This window comes from Mugil cephalus, chromosome 10 (assembly GCF_022458985.1).
Source record: "Mugil cephalus isolate CIBA_MC_2020 chromosome 10, CIBA_Mcephalus_1.1, whole genome shotgun sequence".
Lineage (NCBI taxonomy): Eukaryota > Metazoa > Chordata > Actinopteri > Mugiliformes > Mugilidae > Mugil > Mugil cephalus.
The window spans coordinates 7,427,206-7,446,423 of NC_061779.1; the positions used below are offsets into that span (position 1 = coordinate 7,427,206).

Sequence of the window (19,218 nt, forward strand, 5' to 3'; positions counted from 1 at the left end):
AAGATCAGATAGTGGTGGTGTGGTGGTTAGCACTGATGCCTCACAGCAAGAAGGTTCTGGGTTTACAGTACATGTTCTCCCTGGGGGCTCTGTGTGGGTTCTCTCCAGGTACTCCAGCTTCCTTCCACTGTCCAAAGACATGCTTGTTAGGGTCATTGGTGATTCCACATTGGTTGTAGGCATTCACGAGAGTGTGAATGGTCGTCTGTCTCTCTGTGTTAGTCTGCGATAGACTGGCAACCGCCTAGGCTCCAGCCCCCCATGACCCTCTAGAGGAAAAATGGTTATGGATAGAAGATGAGAATGAAAATGAATGAGAAGATTGAGATTAGCCCTGTCACAAAGAACTAAGATTTGTTTTTTTTGCATTGAAAAAGTCCCGTCTGACTCTGAGGTGACAGGAGGGTTGTGGGCTGGGCTCATTCTGCCCAGGGACCTTCAGGTAGCTTGACCTGCTCTGACACCACACCACCTCTCCTTTCTCTGCCAGTGTCTCCTCTGCTCAACTCATCCATGTTCCCTGGACAAAGGCAGATGAAAAACAGAGAAAGAGAGAAAGTAAACAGTCTGTAGGCCAGTCCACAAACTTTGAGAGGACATTTGAGGGATATGATCAGCAGGACACACATGATTTCATCTTCACCCACCCACCAACACAACCCTGGTTTTTAGCTAGTGTGTGTGTGGAGGTGATCACGTATACAGAATCAGTCAAATAAACATTATTTTCTCCTTCTACTATCATTTGTTTGCATTTAGACCATATTATTTTCTATGAATATAATCCATGTTTTTTTTTTCATATGTTTCAGGAGGGTGAAATATGGCCCAACACCACAGCACAGTTCAACATTGTCTTTAAGCCAGAGGAAGCCAAACTTTACCAACAAACAATGTACCTGGACGTCACAGGTCAGGGCCCAATTTGATCAAAGCCTTACTCCATAGTAATGCACATGTATTTGCTTTACGTTAGCAAATGGCATTGTTTTGGTTTTAGCTTTGCAAATAACATAGCATCAGCTTTGGTTTATGTAGTAATTAGCCATACTAAGTAGCCATACCCTGAATCTTTCATTTCCATAATGAGGTTTATATTGTAGATTTCCAGTGAAATGTTCCATACATTTTGAAATTTGGTCAATGATTTCATATCTGCGAGATAACTGTAGCATGAGTCAAGTAGCTGATTATCCAGATTCTCTTCTGCATCAGAAGATATTAGCTTAATAATGTCTTAAACCTATATGAGTATGTTCGTATTGTAACCACCATGTGATTACCATGCTAATAGTTATCTTTTACATATGCTCAAATATAACAGTTAGGGGTTGCTACTATGGTTGCCTACACTTAGTCTGGTTATGGAAAGCACTGGTCATGGAAAACATACAATAATAAACAAATAGAGATTGTTCCAATTGTGCCCTACCAGTTCAAAGAAACATTTATGTTTCTATTTGCAGATTGTTTTTGTATGTCTTTCCAACACAAAGTCATAAACTTGTGTGTTTTCACTCGGCTGAGAAAAATGTTCATGACATACAACTAATTTACCTATTTGAAACAACCTGGCAACATGATAAGAACCAAACGTGAGATGGCACTGATTAAGTGTCAAATGGCTTCTTCCACAGCATTTAACATAGAGCAGGACTTGTTTTCCAAATGTGAAACCCTCTTAGAAGCAAGAAGAAGCGCTCTTATTTCATTTGTTCTTCTCCACCGTGCAATTGGTTGTTCAAACAACTTCGAGTACACAACGCACTCTTATAGTAAATCAATAGCTTTGGCTTTTTCATAAAAGATTCTCCCTCCCGCTGAGGGTTGGTGCAGGCAAAGGTTAGACAGATAGTTCTTGGTAGGAAACTGTTTTTCAGTTTGGTTTATTGTCAGAGGACCTGCGCTCCTCTCAGCTATATCTCTTTTATGTTCTCCTTCAGAGTGTAATATCATCAGTCAAACCTGGTGCATTACTTGGCCTCATTTTCATATGAGACAATGCACTTACAATGCCCTGACATAGTATTAAGCTCATCTCAGTGTTATTAAAAGGTTGTTGACAATTTTGCATGTGGCCTTCATGTGTGTGCTCTGAGCCGGAGGCCAGATTTACATTCATTTCCATCTTTTCTGAGGCAGGTAGTGACCTGACCAGTCTAGGCCAATGACAGCCAGACTAGAGATTACTGTGCCATGGTTTCTCACTTTGCAAAAAAAAGCTTCAGAAGCTTACTAAGCAAAACAGGCCTCTCATGGTCTTCAATAAATTTGCACAGAGAAAAGTGCAATGAGAGTATTGAAACGACTTTAAACATAAAAACAATTATTGTACGTGTCCTGAAAACAAATCAACACTCGCTTATTTTCACAGTTGGACCCACTGTATGTCTTTTTTCTTTCTTTGTCTTTAGGCCGTCAATCTCTGTTACCCCTCACAATCAAGGGTGAAGGTATGGGGCCCAAACTCCAACTCAACTATAACCTGATGGACATGAAAAATGTATTTATAGGTGACAGAGACTGTTATGAGGTAAGAAACATTAAGCCTTCAAGTGAAAAGATTTAGGAAAAGCATAAGTTGGGAGATTCCATTAATTGTGTTGACCTTAATGTATATGCACTCACCCGCCACTTTATTGGGTATACCTTGATAGTAAAAGGTTTCGGCCGCTTTTGCCTTCAGAAGAATTAAGGCAGTTAATTCTTCATGGCATACTTTCAACAAGGTGTTGGAAACATTCCTCAGAGATTTTGGTCCATATTGACACGATAGCATCACGCATTTGCTGCATTTTCCTCTGACCTCTCACATCAACAAGGCATTTTCGTCCACACAACTGCCGCGCACTCAATATCTTCTCTTTTTCTGACCATTCTCTATGAACCCTAGAGATGGTTGTGTGTGAAAATCCCAGTAGATCAGCAGTTTCTGAAATACTCAGACCAGCTCGTCTGGCACCAACGTGCCTAAAGGCTCTGAATTGCAGTCATGTGATTGGCTAAAGTGGCCAGTTTAGTGTATGTCTCATACTAAAATTTTCATCAAACTTTTTAAACAGTCGTAAAACGTTTGACAATCACATTAAACAAGTTGCTAACAAGAGAAGCCGAGTCACTTGTGCAGTGGGTGGAGGCCAATAAAATATAATATGATGATGAAAATATAACATCATGCAATAAACATGTCCTCCTTGTGAAATTTAAACTGTTCAAATCAGGTATTGATTGAACTCATTTGTGACTTATACTGTATTTGTGGCAGCATGTCTAATATATGAATTTGCTTTGTCCACCTGTGAACAAAATACAATTTATTTGGGTCGTTCTTGCCAGACGAGACCAGTGGATGAGAGGTGAAACATGGGACACAGGATAACAAGATCATATTTGGTTCACTAGTGGATAAAGTTACGTAGCACCTTCAATATGACAACTTAAAACACAACTACAAGCTCCAGCCTTCTACTTAGTTCAAGGAATATTGGGAACAGTTCTGAATGGAAGAACTTGGATAAGGGAGGAATTGTCTTCAACTCAAACAAGACCAGTTGCCTTTATTTTGTTTCAGGAACGCTGTGTTTATGTGATCCTCATTCGGTTTATATTCTTAATTAAAATCCTCATTTGTTCTTCTTATCCAAATTAGTCTCCCACTCTGTGCATAGTTATTCTTGTACTATCTATGTGGTACATGTATGTATTATATTATTTATATAAAACTGTGAATTGGTGCATGTTTCTTCTTCTGCAGGTGCAGGTATCAAACAAAGGGCTGATTGACGCCCCTTTCAAGTTGTCAAGCCCCGACACCACTTTCGGACGCTGTTTCTCCTTCAGTCTTGAGGAGGGTGTTGTTCCCTCGGGGGGCTGCCAGATTGTGGAAGTCACCTTCCACAGTCGCATCTTGGGAACTTTCTCTGAGGACTTGCGGTTAATTGTAACCGGACAGCCTCAGCCACTGACCTTGACCTTCAGGTGTCAGGCATAGTCTTGAAAGTTTTGGCATTGTTACAAAACCAAAACACCACTTTGCACTACACTGTCACTATGTATTATAGAAGCCTTCAGCTTATTGCATGTCTTTTCTTTCAGGGGGTGTGTCATTGGACCCACATTCCACTTCAATGTTTCAGAGCTCAATTTTGGAGACGTAGCCTTTGGTGAGTTACTTTAATTTTAAATTCACATAAGACATGTATCATCATATTCAATCTTCATGTTCTACTTTTACAGAAAGATACTGTATTTACCTTTTTATTTGTCTTTGCTCAGGTTTCCCACTAACATCGATTTGTACCCTCTTCAACACCTCCTTCGTGCCCATGACTTTTGCCTTGCGTGTCCTGGGGGACGGCTTGGGGTCTCCCAGCGTTAACAGTGCTAAACAGGCATCTGACGTGTCACGGAAAAATTGGCACGGCCATACCGCTGGAGACCTTCATGCGCGGCCTATGGAGTTCACTGTCATCCCTGCTGCTGGCTCTGTGCGTGCCATGTCGGATGTTACAATTAAGGTACCGGTAATTAACAAATAAGGAGTGGAGGAGTGGTTATGCAGCGCTAAAGCCAACAAATTCTCAACATTACCTTGGTTATTTATCATTTTCAACAACGCTTCTTGTCCCTATAGTTTAGCTGCTCCAGTCATGGCATGCTATGATAACATTTGCATGTTGACCTACTAAAATGTACTTCGTCATGAATCAGTTTCAGCGAGAAAAAGCATTTTAGTCAAATAAAGAAGAAACTCACCTCTCAGCATTGCACATGATTTCCTCCCCGTTCATTTGTGTAAGTGCGTGTTAGTGGTGATTACACAGATGGGTGGTGCCTGTGGCTTGTAGGTGTTGTGTGTAACTGAGCTGAGGTTCCATCATGGTGTTCTGACTTTTCAACTATTAACACCCAGTAGGAAACACTAGAAACAAAACAAACTTACCACAAACAAGCTACGAGTCTAAGAGACACAAGTACAGCATTTAAAGTCATAATCAGTCCACAAACCAACTACAATAGCATGACATTTAGCAGCTACCCTCATATAATGGTAAAGACCAAAAACTGATTAACTTAAAATATGACTATATGCCAGTGTTGTTTTCATAGCTTGTTTCCACATCCCAATGTTGCAGTTTTTTATTACAATTTTAAGTTTTATTTAAGTCAGAAAATAAATCTGTCGTCATACATCATCTGTCATTATACCATTTACTCTCTCTCTCTTTTTTATATAATCATTGCATGAACGTCTGATACCAGCATATCACTGACCAATGCATGATGGCACATTCTGTAAAATGTATGCACATTTTAAGTCTCATTTTAGGAAACCAAGTATAAATTACAGCTGTGTAACTTAGTGTGATTATGTTGCTAAATTGCATCATTAATGTTGATTTCTTGCAGAGCAACATTTAATCGGTCACAAGTATATAAGTTATACAGTCAACAGATAGTTCAAAAAAGATCACCTGCATCTATTCTGTTTATAGAAGATCGACTCGTGTGTCTGAGGGATAAAATTAATTTCTGGATGCAAATAGCGGTCCTCTATTTTAGTTTAATCAGACAGATCAAGAGAGAGAAGAAAAGTGAGGCGTGAAGAAGGGAAAGTACTTCCTGTCCTCTGTGATTTATGTGATTTAGCTTGTGAGACTCCAGGTGATGTTATCTTTCGGACATTTTGTTGTTTCTCATCCTATGCATCTTAATATTTGCGCAGGTGGTGCTGTGCTCCAACACAGTGAAGAGATACAGGCTGGCGCTGGTCGTGGATGTCGAAGGTGTCGGGAAGGAAATCATGACTCTGCCTATCAATGCCAGGTGTGACACTTGCGCTTTGATGTGCCAACATACTCAACCATTCATCCGCTGAAGTTTTTTTGTCATTTCACACAAGCTGCAGCAAAACACATATATCTTTTCACATTAAGGCATTAAACACAGTTCAGTTTTTCTATAATGTTCTTCTTCTTTTCTTTTAATCTTCTGCCATACGTGTATGGCGCATGTGTGTGATGGCATTAGGGCACATCCCTCAGTACTCTACATACCATGTCTTTAATTGACTGTTCCCAGTCTGCCCGACTTTATGACTGCATTTCACAGCAAGTCACAATATATATTTCAATTTGCAGAGGTTTCCTTCTGTGGACAGTCAAGATTTTATTTAAGAATGTGCCTAATGAGAGAAATGCGAAAGTCTTTTGCTAGAGAATGCTAGAGCTATGTGGACTTGGTTGAAGAGTGGGCTCAGTTGAGCTCAGTCTGGACCCTGGATGTGAAGCCTGGTGGACAAGTTTGAGAAGGGTGATTTCAAACTAAAATTATGGCTGACAGCAGCAGAGGAGGACATATTTAAAATTTGACAGAAATTACATGATTTAATGATTCGGACTGTGCCAAAATCTGAATGGTTGAGCTGGAAGCTCTCATAGTGAACTGTCTAGGGAAGTGGGAAGAGGGTGAGAGTTGTGAATGACTGAGGATAAAGACCTTATGCTCAGTTTTATTTGACAGCTTCAGCTACTGTTTATTTTATGCATTTTACATCCATGACCCAATGCTTATAGATTACCAAAATAACTAACCCTACTATGACCATCTAAACTGGAAAAATGTTTCCTCCAATTTCATTTATCCCATCTTCATCAGTAATAGTCTCACTCCACAGACAATTTTCTATATTTAAAAGATATTTTAAGTACATGAACATGGAGTAAATGGATATTTCCTATTATTTAAAGACACTGGTGATGTTATCTAACAGATATTGTCTCTGTCTGAGCTGCAGTAATCACTGGTGTAAGCCACAGAAGACATTAATTTATTTATTTATTTTTTGTGGTGATTAGGAGGAGGCACTGTGTTTAATGCTAAAGTCAGAGAGCCAATCCTTCTGCTTAGAGGTGAGTGTGTGCTGTGTACCTGCAGATACAGTATGCACCGCTGCACCTCGGGTAACATTTGTGTCGCAGGTTGTCAGGAAATTATCTCTTCATCCATTTTTTTTTTCCTGGCAATGACCTCTGCTGGGCTTCTGGCTGTTCTGATGCTTTGACAAGCTGTAAATGCGGTCCACTGAACTTTAGTACAGGTGTAGAGAAATCAGTGGAGGATGTGTTAAATATTCAGAACGTAATTTGCATAATAATACAATGGCATGTCACCTGCACCATCGCTCAGAGTAGGGCAATGGCAATCTGATTTCCTCACAGCAATAAACATTGTAAATTCATGAATGGGCTGTAATTAATAGGCTTCAGCTTTGGCTTGATGCAATGCAATTACTGCTCAATTCATAAATAAGCTTCACATCTCTTTTTTCCTATTCTCCTCTCTCTGTTTTTCTTCCCCCGTTGCTCTGCCTCTCCCTTCTTCTGCTTCTTCTTCTTCTTCTTCTCTCTGTTTATAGGTGCGTTGTTCCTGAGATTGTGGTGGAGCCACCACTGTTGAACTTTGAAAGGTGTTTCCTCGATTACCCCTACAAACAGCAAGTGCGTCTGACCAACCCCAGCAATCTGCCTGCTTGCTACGGCATGCTTGATCAGGTAAGAGTAGATCGCTGTGGCAGTTAAACCTTCATGACTTCCTTAATGACTGCATGATGACCAATACTACTTCCCTACCTGTCCATTCATTATGACTCTATATGTTACCAGGAGTCAATTAGCTTAGCTCAGCATTTGGATCGGATATGGGTCTGTCCAAATGTGAAGCGAATTCAATTAGCACATTCCCTTAAGCTCAATAAAAAGCACTTTATATCTCGCTTGTTTAAAGGACTGACCGCATCGGTCCATAGTGGCCTTGAAGAGATTCCTTCTTAACCCTTTATGGGGCAAGGAACCATATTCGGTAGCTTCCACACACATTTTAAATTGCGGTGCCTCTCAGTGAGCTTTAGAAGCATGAGGTTTTCACGCAGCCAGTCAGCAAAGATCAAGGCAACATTCTCAGATCAAATGTGGTCTGCATGAAACCTGAGCGTAACTGCTTTATAGCACGAAGACGTGCTTGAATCTATACTTATGTTGTAATGATCTAAATACATTTTCTTACCACTTGAGGATAAGGAATCCTATATGGTACTTTCATTGATTGGCTGGGATGAAATACTTTACTTAGTGCCTTATCTATCTATCTATCTATCTATCTATCTATCTATCTATCTATCTATCTATCTATCTATCTATCTATCTATCTATCTATCTATCTATGCACATTGTCCATCAGTATAACTCATTTTATTCATAAAATGAGCCCATGTGACAAATAATGTTAGATTTTTTTTTTTTTTTTTTTTTTTTTTTTTAAGGTTTTGATGTTGATCCATATGGATGTGTTAAAAAGCATCGAATCTGTGTCACTGTTTCCAGGAAGATGAAGAAAATCCTTTTCTGCTTTTTGGCAGTCCTGTTCCCAGAGGTCTGATTCTCCCTGGTACTTCAGAGGAGCTTCCCGTTCTTTTGCTAGCTAAGGCCGTCGGAAGACTGCATCACACTCTACGCATTGCTGTGTTCGGCAGCCTCCAGCCACCCCTGGTCAGTGGAAGTTTTTCTGGGTGAAAATCTCTCATCCGTCGGTTAATTCTGTTCCCTAATCCTCCTATTTTCTCTTCTGTTCTGGTCCAGGAGGTGGCCCTGTCTTGTATTGGACAGGGACCGGTAGTTCATGTTCACAACACACAGCTGTTCTTTGGAAAAATCCCGGTCCTGACAGACGTTACCAGAACTGTGCAACTGTCGAACCAGTCCCCTATTCCAGCTCACTTTACCACTCGCATGGTACAAACACCAACACACACACAGACTCACGTATCTAGACACACACTGTATTTGTGGATAAGGGCAGGCAGGTAAGCTCATAATAAAAACCTTAAGGAACAATGCAACTTAATATGTTCTCAGCTTTAGTAAAATGATACAGAGAGTGTGAGCATCATCTAGTCTTCGTAGTGGATTAACTACGTATCTGTATGGCCATGTTCTCCTCACCTTCTAATTTTATGTATAAACATTCTGTCTTTCCACACTGCTCCTGTGACAAATTCATTTTCAGTCTAATTGGATATGTAATTAATGAGTTAATAAAATCAATGTCTTGATGGCTCTTAATTCTAATTAGTTGCCAGTTCCATTTTACTCCCAAGAATCCCAAGAGAATAAATGATTTTCCTCCGAGTGGAGCTCTTTGTGCTGCCATTAGAAGCCAGTCAGACGGTGACATTTTGTCTTCATTCATAACGACATAAATCAAACAGGAAAACATGCCAGCTGCATTATCAACTTAAAATGCATCACTGTTCCTGAAGATTAAAGATTGATAAATTAATGTCTCCAACATAATTTAAGCTGCTTTCACTCCACGCCATTCAAATTGTTGTTTTCCTCATGTGCTACGTTCCTCAGTTCACATTTTGAGATAGTTTAACTTCTTTTGAGCAGTTTTCAGCCCGAGCAAGTGTTCATGTTCAAGGTCTTAAAAGACTTAATAGTGATGTTTCACTTGTTTTTATTTATCACGCTTACCCAGTGCAAATGAAACACTAAATTCGAGGGCCAAGCTGAGAGCTACAGTTCATCATATTTAGTGTTTCACTCGCCTCCTGAAAGTTCTCCTCTCTCTGCGCATCGCCTTATCAGCGTTGCCTGATATCCACAGGGAACAGATTCATCACTGGGACCATACCTCAACACTTCCACAGCTTGAATAGACACGGGCCTGCGCGTGCACGGATTTAAACAACACACAGGCAACCCCGGTGTAACTGCAGTTGTGTGACCCTGTCCTCTCCTCTAAGGCAATATTGAGGGAAGGAGTTTCTCCCCTGCACTCTCAGGCGTCAGTCGATGCAGATTCTCCTAGAATTACATTACATCTCGCTCAATAAGCTGGCAGAGGGCCACAAATAGACCTGACGACAGGAGATTGTAGGCACAAGGTATCCACACTTCCTTGTCATTAAAGCTGCTGTCGGTGACAATGACTCCATTCCTAATCTGACAAAATAATTATTTTATTCAGCGTCAATATTCACTCAGCACCTAACAGACTTTTCTGTTGTCTAGTTTTCTTTATTGTTTTCAGTGACTATAAGAGAGAGATCTATTAATAGCAACTGCATAACTGAAATACATACATAATTGAAGCAGACAGAAAATGTTTGGTACGCTCTTGAAATGGACTAGTCAGAAAGTCTTTCAGGCTGGTAACCTGAAACATAAACCATATACGATTCACGTTACACCTTATTGATTCTGTTGCGCTGCATGATGTTCGACACGAAAGCTGACTGCAGTAGGATAAGATTTATTCAGTTTGATCTAGTGTTGATATCTGTAGAGCACAAATTTGAATTCTAACCTTTTCTGACTTGTGTTCCATTCAAAAGCAATCAATGCTAATCAAGCTGTGCGACGCCGCAGGTTTGATGTGATTATTGAGATTCCAGTCGCCTTGCTTCTCGCTCTAGGGAGCCAACCCTGTGCTCTTTCTCGTCCTCTGACTCCACCCACCCCTTTGCCGCGATCACCCCCGTATCGACCCGCTGAGAGTTCGCTTTCACCGGCTCCTTCTCCCGATTATACAAATGCTGAGAAAGTGATCTATGACTCCCAAAGTCACTCACTGTTCAAGTATTGCCTGCTGCGCGAGGCAGTTTTCCTGAAATGCCTCTTTAACGTTTAATCTTTCCAATAATTTTAAGAGGAGTCTCTATTCTGGTAAAGCAACACTGTCAATGTCAGCTGCAGCAGATATTTTCCGCCATTGATCCCCAACCTACCAATGAATGCATCCCAAGCTTCGCTGCATCCGTAGGAAGTTTATTTTCAAAACCCCAATTAAAAGTTTATGTTCCAGTCATCCATCAATGGAGATGCTGTATAGAACATTGATTGTGATGTTGACCGCTGCTTGGTCAGATATATATTCAGTACAGTGAGCACAATGAAGAGCTTTCTGCTCTGTTGATAGACTGGAGGTGAAAGTCTACGCCTTTTTTTCCTCTGACATTGGGTTTTTATTCAGAAAAATAAATGTGACGCTGGGCTTTTCTGGACGATTAAATTATATGTGTGTGGTAAGGCTTTCATATTTTAAATACTGTAGCTTTTATTCAAGCACATCTGTGCACCATATTCCTCATCGTAGTAAGAATGTACTTTGTCTTAACACCATTATGTCAGGTATGGAGCCACTGCTTCGCTCCTCTTTTACCTCTAGAAGCATCAATGAAATGCGATTATGCAGCTATATGATATACACATCTGTCTCCCAAGGTCCATCCATACCATAGGTCTCAATGGCCGGCGTAACACAGTTAGAGGAATTTGACCCCACAAGGGAGATATTTTCATGGATCACGTTTCAGCCATCGAAGTACCCTTTTTTCCAAAGGCAGCCATCTTGTGGTAACACTTCAGCTCATCTAATTCAGGCTGTAAATAGAATCAAAGTGTGTTTCTGTTTCCTCAGGGCCACGGCCGGTCCTTCTGGCGTGTTGAGCCCAGTGAGGGGGAGGTTCCTCCTGAGAGCCAGCTGGAGCTCAAGGTTGTGGCACACCTGAAGGACACACTTTACTTTAAGGACTGTCTTGAGGTGTCTATACAGGACAGTCAAAAGTACACTGTCCCTCTGTCAGCCACAGGCACTGGAACTACAATTGTCAGCGACAGGCCTCTGGGCCCCAGCCTTGACCTTGGCACACACTTCAGGTAGCAAACACTGACTTCATGGCAATGATATGGAGATTAAGAACTGAAAAAGTATTGCTGAGAAACTGCCTCAACTCTTATCTGTCCACTTTATGCCTTCTAAGCCATGGGTCATGCCAGTACCGCTTCAAGCTGACCAACCACGGCCAACGAGTACACCGGATGTACTGGAGGACTGATGGCTTCCAGTCCTCCACAAAAACCAACAAAGAGAGCAAACTGTCTGAACGAAACTTCCTACCACCCATCAACACTCCCAGGAAGAGAGATGTTTCGAACCGCGCATCCATACTCTCACCTAGCAGAGAGAAGCCGGTGTTCAGCCTCAGTCCATCTCGTGTGGAGCTTTTTCCTGGCTGCTCCGTCGACATGTTGCTGACAGGATCTTTGGACTCTTCCAAGGTGAAACAGGTTGCTTGCAGACAGCTCTGGAGTTCAAAATCCTAGCCATTATATCAGTTGCATGTTGTGCTATGTGTATAGAACAGGTCTTCCTGTGTTTCCAGGTTGTACGCGAGCGTCTGGTGTGTAATGGCATTGTTGGTCGCCAAGGCCATCAGGAAAACATCATGTCTGTAGATGTCACTTGCCGCTTTGTGGCTCCGGTGCTCAGCATTTCTTCAAAGCAGCTGAACTTCTACATAAAGAAGGTTGGTCTTGGACACAACCGAAGTCTTTTTAGCATTTGCATTAGCATATTAAGCACAATACATTGTGCTGAAATGTAAAGTTTTTAGTCTGTACCATATCTTGTAGAATTGTTTTCAAAATGTCATTTAAAAGCTGTGTGTCATGTACAGTATTGGTATGTTTGAAAGCTGGTAATATTTTGTGATTTGTAGTGTTTGCTTATCAGACACTAAAAGAAAGCAGCATTGTCGATTATACATGTGCATATATGTCTTACAGGTTAAAGGAAAGCGTCTTCTGCCCCTTTATGAAAAGCTGGTCTTGAAGAATGTGTCCTCTCTGTCTCTGTCCATGGAGCTCTCGCTCATAGAGCCTTTTTCTTTGTGTGAAGCCCCAGGAGACAATAGTTCCTCCACAACCAAGGTGCACTTCTTCTTCCTTCAAGTTAAATCTTCACTGTTGTTTTTTTTAATTGTCCTTTCAAAGATAAAGCAAGAAGAAACCTACTAATTTGATATGTGGCTCAGATATATTTTCTTGTAGTGCTGCCATAAACTAAAAGTTGAAAATTCTGAACCCGTACAGAATCAACTGTAGATTAAAAAAGTTATTTTCTTGCATTAGTCCATCCATCATCTCTTATCCGGTAGAGGGTCACGGGTGGATGGAGCCTATCTCAACTGTCATTTTGCGAGAGCGGGGTACATCCTGAGCAGGTCACCAATCTATTGCAGGGTTCACACACTCAGACTAACCACCATTCACACTCATTTAAACTAGAGAAAATTCAGGATTGCCAATTAGCCTGCCATGTGTTTCGTTGTGATGTGGAAGGAAGCCAGAGCACGCAGAGAAAAACTCCGCACCGGGAGAAGAAGCAAACTCCACACAGAAAAAGACAAGACAAGGTTTAAAAAACACTTTTAAAAAACCGTTCAGTGTTTGAGGGCTATCTCTTCTGTTACGTTTGATCAGCTGTAATTCCACCACTGTTTCACCTTTTTATATTTGGAACACAGTATGTGCCTTTCAAAACAGCGCCCCTTCAGAATTTACAAACAGGGCTTTCACGGTGCTAAATTATTGACGCCACAGCTGTCAGATAAGGTGAAGTAAGAAGAAATATTTTCCTATGCACAAAAAGCTTGAACAATAGAAATTGATATGGAAACAGGTCCTCAAAGCTATAACTCAATTTATTTACCTCTCTGCATATTATCAGGTCTTGCATTTAAAGACATTCAAATGTAGAGGGAGTTTGTGAATGTTTTAATTACTTTTTGGTAACTGCTCGTCCCTGTTTCCTATTTTATATCATATGTTTTCTACCTCAGATAAAGTCTTAAGCACTGGGAGTATGTGTAATTATCAGCATGGAGTAGCAGCTCAATTTAGTTGATGTTTCTATTAACTGACCTACTTTTTTTTTTTTTTTTACCTCCGGGGAGTTTCCGATCATACATTCACATAATGTCTATGTTGTAATTTTATTACAGCTTTCTCTCTCTAGGAGTTGATTAAAATGCAGAGCTGGAATCCACATTAAAACGTCTTTCATGCCCCTGGCAAGTCTCTGAATGTAGCTAAAGAGTAGCAGGATATTTTGATAAGCCCACGGTCCCACGGCAGAATTTCAATAAATATTTGATTAAATTGTGGGGTGGTTTTTAAAAGGGTTGGGAACTTATGGTTTAGAGGTCATCTGATAAAAATGATTTGATAAGCTTCAAACCTGACTGAAAAAAGTGCTGCATTTACATTTCTTTGATTCATTTTGCACATTAAGTATTGCATTGGGGATTGTTTCGGTAGCTTTCTGTTGTAAATTGTACCTATATGTGTTTCTCCCAGTCTCTGGTTCTAGGTGACAGGAGTCAGACTGAATTGTGGGTCTGCTTTAATCCTAATTTCTATCAGGATCCAGTGTCACAAATTGTGGATGAGGTAAGTGTACATGATGCTTTTTCTATCTTTTTATTTGTGCCATTATCAGCAGTGGTCTGCAACATAATAACATAACAGAACATAATAAGAAATAATAACATTTATTTATGTTTATTTTCTTTCTCTTCTTCGCTTAAAATTAGACAATCTAAAACTCCTTTAACTATATTAATAGAAGGAAAAGTTACTCTGTGGTTGAACAGCTGAGTGAGCCACATGAACTGTGATACTCAGCCAGGGAACATTTAAAAGGGTTGAGATGAAATGATATAAAAATAAAACAATCCCCTTATTTGTCTACTTATTAATTCATTAATTCATACTGTATATCCCTCCTTTCCCTAACATTACTCTCCAGTTCCTTGATGTCCATTATCTGGAACACCCGCACCAGGACACAGTGGAGCTACACGCCGAGGTCCACTACCCCAACCTCCACTTCTCCTCCACCACAGTAGATTTCGGCTGCGTGTTCAACTGCACAGAGACTCACAGAGTCATCACGATCACCAACTGCTCCCCACTGCCTGTGTCCTACCGCTGGGCTTTTCTGGACGATCGCAAACACCTCAACAAAAGGTATATTTGAGTGATGTGAGTTAGTGAAAATATCCAGATACTGATATCATATTGTAGCTTCTATACATGTAGGGCTATCTATAGCATTAATACAGCAGAGATGTCCTATAGGGGAGCCTGAGTGCTTGGAGAAGTATTCAGATCATTTACTTTTGTAGAAGTACAAATGCATTAATGTAAAAATACTAAACAAAGGCACATTTTTCAAACAATTATTAAGTAAAAGTAATATCAGCTTGATGTCTTAAAAGTCTCAAAAGTCTTAGTCTGGTGAAAAATAGTGACTGATTAATGAAAATATTAAATGCTCACTAAGATTCAGTAATTTATTCAGGGGGTTCCAACCTAGGGCTCAGGCCCCATCAGAAGTTCACAATGCAAAGAGTTTTAAGAAAGGAGGAAAGATAACAAACAAAAGTCTGTATTTTCTCCGACTCCTCTTTAATCTTTGCTTTATTAAATATTGAACAACTGGATGTTGTTGGTGCTGAAACTGCAGCTGCTGCATTGCCTAGAGGCACAGCCCTCAGAGCCCAACCCACAATCACTGTGCTAACACACATGAAAAAGAACAAAACAGACTTGAAGTGTGAAAGTACATTTCTACTGTTAAAGCTGTTAAAATCCCCGCACAGACAGATGGCAACACGAACGGTGCATAGCTGTCGGAAACATGACAACAAAGTATAGGTTTGTTTTTAAGGTTTGGAAACACAAAAGGTTGTACAACACTTTCATCTTTAACAGTTTGTTTTAAACATTTCTCCATCTGTAAATTCATGCTTTATTGTAAGCTCTTTATCTGAAGAATAACTTGGTCTAGGTTATGGTATATATCAAACCAGTGCTCTGTATTTGAGTTTTATTGGAGATGTTTATCCAGATATCTTCTTCAGTTCTAAATGACTGGTCAGGAGTCCGTTAGTGGAGTCCACTTGAAACTCACATGGGTAAAGTCTGCTGATAACTCAATAGTCAGCTTCAATTAGAGGAAGTTGTTCGGTATAACCTGGCTGGTGTCCTGATTTTTCACAATTAGAAAGTGTACCCTGACACCCCATTAATGAGCAGAAACTCCAGAGTGAATGAGAGCGAAATGTTTTGGGGAGAGATGTTAGGCTGGAGTTTCTGGTCATTAATGGGGGTGTCAGGGTACCTACTAATTGTGTTGTCTCAGTCCTCTCCCACTGTTCAAGGTAATTTTCCTGCTGCAGTAAATGTACTTTGAATCACAGCTGAGGGGTAAAATTTTATTTGAAATTTCAGAAGAAATTTACACCCAACTGAATTATTTTGTGTTGTGCAATGATCAATGAAGTGTGAGGAATAATTGTTCAACAATCTCAGCCACATCGTGACATTGAAATAACAACCCTCCCTGACAGTATTGATTATATTCATAATCAGCGCGAGTGCCAGATACATAGATCAGCAACTCATGGTTTCTGTCTCGCTTAATTCAGTATCTCAGCACGAGTCGTAGGATGTGTCTTCCTATCATTCCACATTGTTGAGAGGCCCTTTAAAAAGCTGACTACACTGTTGCATGTCAGGTTATTTCTTTATTACAGGAAATATCATTTATCGATCAGCACTGCCCGGAAAAAGGTAATAGTCATGGACCTCTGTTTCTCTGCACCCGTCTTATTGACTTTAGAAAGTAAAGGTATATCTTTGTACAGTGTATTTCATGCCTTTACAAGTAGCTTTAATTGTGGTGATAACATAACCAAGACAGGTCAAGCAGGTAAACAAACATCTGTTTAAAAAAGACAAGACAAACATAGTACATATCTTAAAAAGAAAACATAATGAACCTCATAAATCTCTAACCAAGACAGTTTGTAAAAAGAGTATATAAAAAACATTTGATTAAATATGGAGATTATGGAGATGTTCATTATTTAGTTGGAAGTTAAAGCATGTAAGACCTGGTACTGTAGAGAACAACAACAAAAAAAAGTTGAATAGTGAATAGACAAGATTCAGGCACAAGAACAGAATACATCTCAGCCATATATTATAAATGTTCACAGGAATGAGTTAGCACAGTGGCCATACATTTAACCCTCTGAATTGAAAGCCAAATCCATTATAAATCCTCCCGGGAAGATACATTTACTGATTGTGTACTTTCTGAACGTTGCAGTGTGCCTTTTTCAAGACTTTACTTTGGCTCCCCATCCCTGAAATGAACAGTGAATACTATGGTAGTCTATCTGTCCGTGGCCTTGAGCCAGCACACTGCAATAGCACAACTAGATGTATGATCCTGAATCATCTTATTCCCCTCCCCCCTTCTTTTATCCACTGGTATTCTTCCTTCTTGTTTCTCTTCTAGTCCTCATCTTTGTTTTTTAATCTTTTGCTGCTCCCCTGCCTCCCCTGACTCTGCCTCTGTACCTGACTCAGTCCTTACCAATCTATTCTTTTCCCTTAGACTGTGACCTCTCTTAATAATCTATCTCATGGATCGTCTTGCTAATTAAATGGAGACCTCACCCTGCGTGCACAGACTCCTTCTAAAGTCTCCCACACGAAACCTGCTCTATCTAGCCATGTTCAGCTAATTACATCCCTATCAGTAATTACACCATGGCCTTGGAAGTGGGATTTCAACAGGGCTAACTATGTTCTATCCATCAATCCTACTCATTTTTACAGTAGAATGCTGTAAATGTTTGTTCAGGGGGGAAAATCACAGTTGTTTGAATATTACTGTAAAAATCACAGTAGACAAAGGGTTACTGTAAAGAACGTCACAGTAACCAGAATAGTACTGTAAATAGTGCTTTTGGATTTGTGAAGTAAGGAAGTAAACCTGGAAGTAAGTAAACCCAGAAGTAAACCTGGAAGTAAGGAAACCCGGAAGTAAACGAGGACGTAAGGAAGTAAACCTGGAAGTAAACTTGGAAGTAAGCCCGGAAGTAACAAAGTAAATCTGGAAGTAAGGAAACATGGAAATAAACCTGGAAGTAAACCCGGAAGTAACAAAGTAAATCTGGAAGTAAGGAAACATGGAAGTAAATCTGGAAGTAAACCCGGATGTAAACCGGAGGTAAACCCGAAAGTAACGAAGTAAATCTGGAAGTAAGAAAGGAAACCCAGAAGTAAGGAAACCTGGAAGTAAATGAGGACGTAAGGAAGTAAAGCTGCAAGTAAAGGAGGAAGTAAATGAGGAAGTAAGGAAGTAAGGAAGTAACGAAGGAAGTAAATGAGGATGTAAAAGAGGAAGTAAAAGATGAATGAAGGAAGTTAAGGAGGAAGGAAGGAAGAACACATAAATATCAAAACTTTCCGCTAATATGGAATAAATTAATATTTTAAAAAAATATATATATTATTTAAAAAAATTCTATCCAAGTAAATTAGACAAACTGTCTGAGACACATTACAATATAGAGACCCTGCATGATATTGGATAATATAAAGTATGAAGATTCTGCCTCATGTAGTAAATATTCTACACTTGTCATTGATCACATAAATAAAGAAGCTGTTTTCTTTGAGAAGCAGATGTCAGATCCTTTCTGGATTCTCAGAGGGAGGGAATAAAAACAGAAAGGACGGAGACCACACCAATTTTACCTCCACCTCCTCCCTCCAATGCTGTGACTCTTCCCAGACTCCCCCCTCCTCCCTACTTAAACTTAGACTTAGACTTAGATGGAATTTAATGATCCACGAAGGAAATTACTTTGTCACCATAGTTTTGTTGCAGAAAAGTAAACACTTTGACAAAATTAGTATTATGAACAAATACGCAAAAAGTAGTTGGCAAAACAGTGTCCAAGGTGATGTGGTTGTTTTGCCAGTTGCATAGCAACAGTGGCATGGATCATGTCATGGTGTTTCCTTGTCCACCAAAAGAGGGATGTAACTTAAATGGAGTTCAGTCTTTTAAACTGGGAGACTAACTTTCTCAACCAGCACGACGGCCAGAAACACTCAGAAACTAGTTTCTTGTCTTACATTCTATATGGTCAAGAAATGTTTGAAAGTGCAGATGGTAAACAGAGTAATTAGTTTTGCACAAAGTTCTCAGAACAATCAGAGATGACCAAGGCAGATTTTATGGATATTGTAAGAGTAAGACAACAATTCATAGTGGTAATACAGATACAGATATACAAACAGAATACAAATACATTTATATTCACTCACACGAACCTAACCCTAACCCCTATAAACAGCAGGTCAAAGGTTTACTGTGCTTGGGATTTCACCAATATTTGCAGAGAATAGTAAGTAAGAAAGAAAGAGATGACGCAACAGTAATGTGATTGATCAATGGTTTAACACATGTGCGTCCGCGCAGGGGGTCCACGGAGGTACTGCAGGGGGG

The 19,218-nt window shown here is 40.0% G+C and overlaps 1 protein-coding gene across 1 annotated transcript in view; it reads left to right on the forward strand.

The window, feature by feature from the left end:
- The window catches only part of hydin (HYDIN axonemal central pair apparatus protein), a 69,219-nt gene that overhangs the window by 14,355 nt on the left and 35,646 nt on the right, over positions 1 to 19,218 (forward strand). Inside the window, exons 10-24 of the mRNA XM_047595856.1 lie at positions 813 to 912; positions 2,415 to 2,533; positions 3,755 to 3,978; positions 4,096 to 4,163; positions 4,276 to 4,517; positions 5,726 to 5,826; positions 7,418 to 7,553; positions 8,382 to 8,546; positions 8,637 to 8,789; positions 11,482 to 11,720; positions 11,825 to 12,122; positions 12,227 to 12,370; positions 12,630 to 12,773; positions 14,202 to 14,294; positions 14,653 to 14,873. Coding sequence (XP_047451812.1) covers positions 813 to 912; positions 2,415 to 2,533; positions 3,755 to 3,978; positions 4,096 to 4,163; positions 4,276 to 4,517; positions 5,726 to 5,826; positions 7,418 to 7,553; positions 8,382 to 8,546; positions 8,637 to 8,789; positions 11,482 to 11,720; positions 11,825 to 12,122; positions 12,227 to 12,370; positions 12,630 to 12,773; positions 14,202 to 14,294; positions 14,653 to 14,873 — 2,447 coding nt within the window. The remainder of the gene's footprint in view (positions 1 to 812; positions 913 to 2,414; positions 2,534 to 3,754; positions 3,979 to 4,095; positions 4,164 to 4,275; positions 4,518 to 5,725; positions 5,827 to 7,417; positions 7,554 to 8,381; positions 8,547 to 8,636; positions 8,790 to 11,481; positions 11,721 to 11,824; positions 12,123 to 12,226; positions 12,371 to 12,629; positions 12,774 to 14,201; positions 14,295 to 14,652; positions 14,874 to 19,218) is intronic.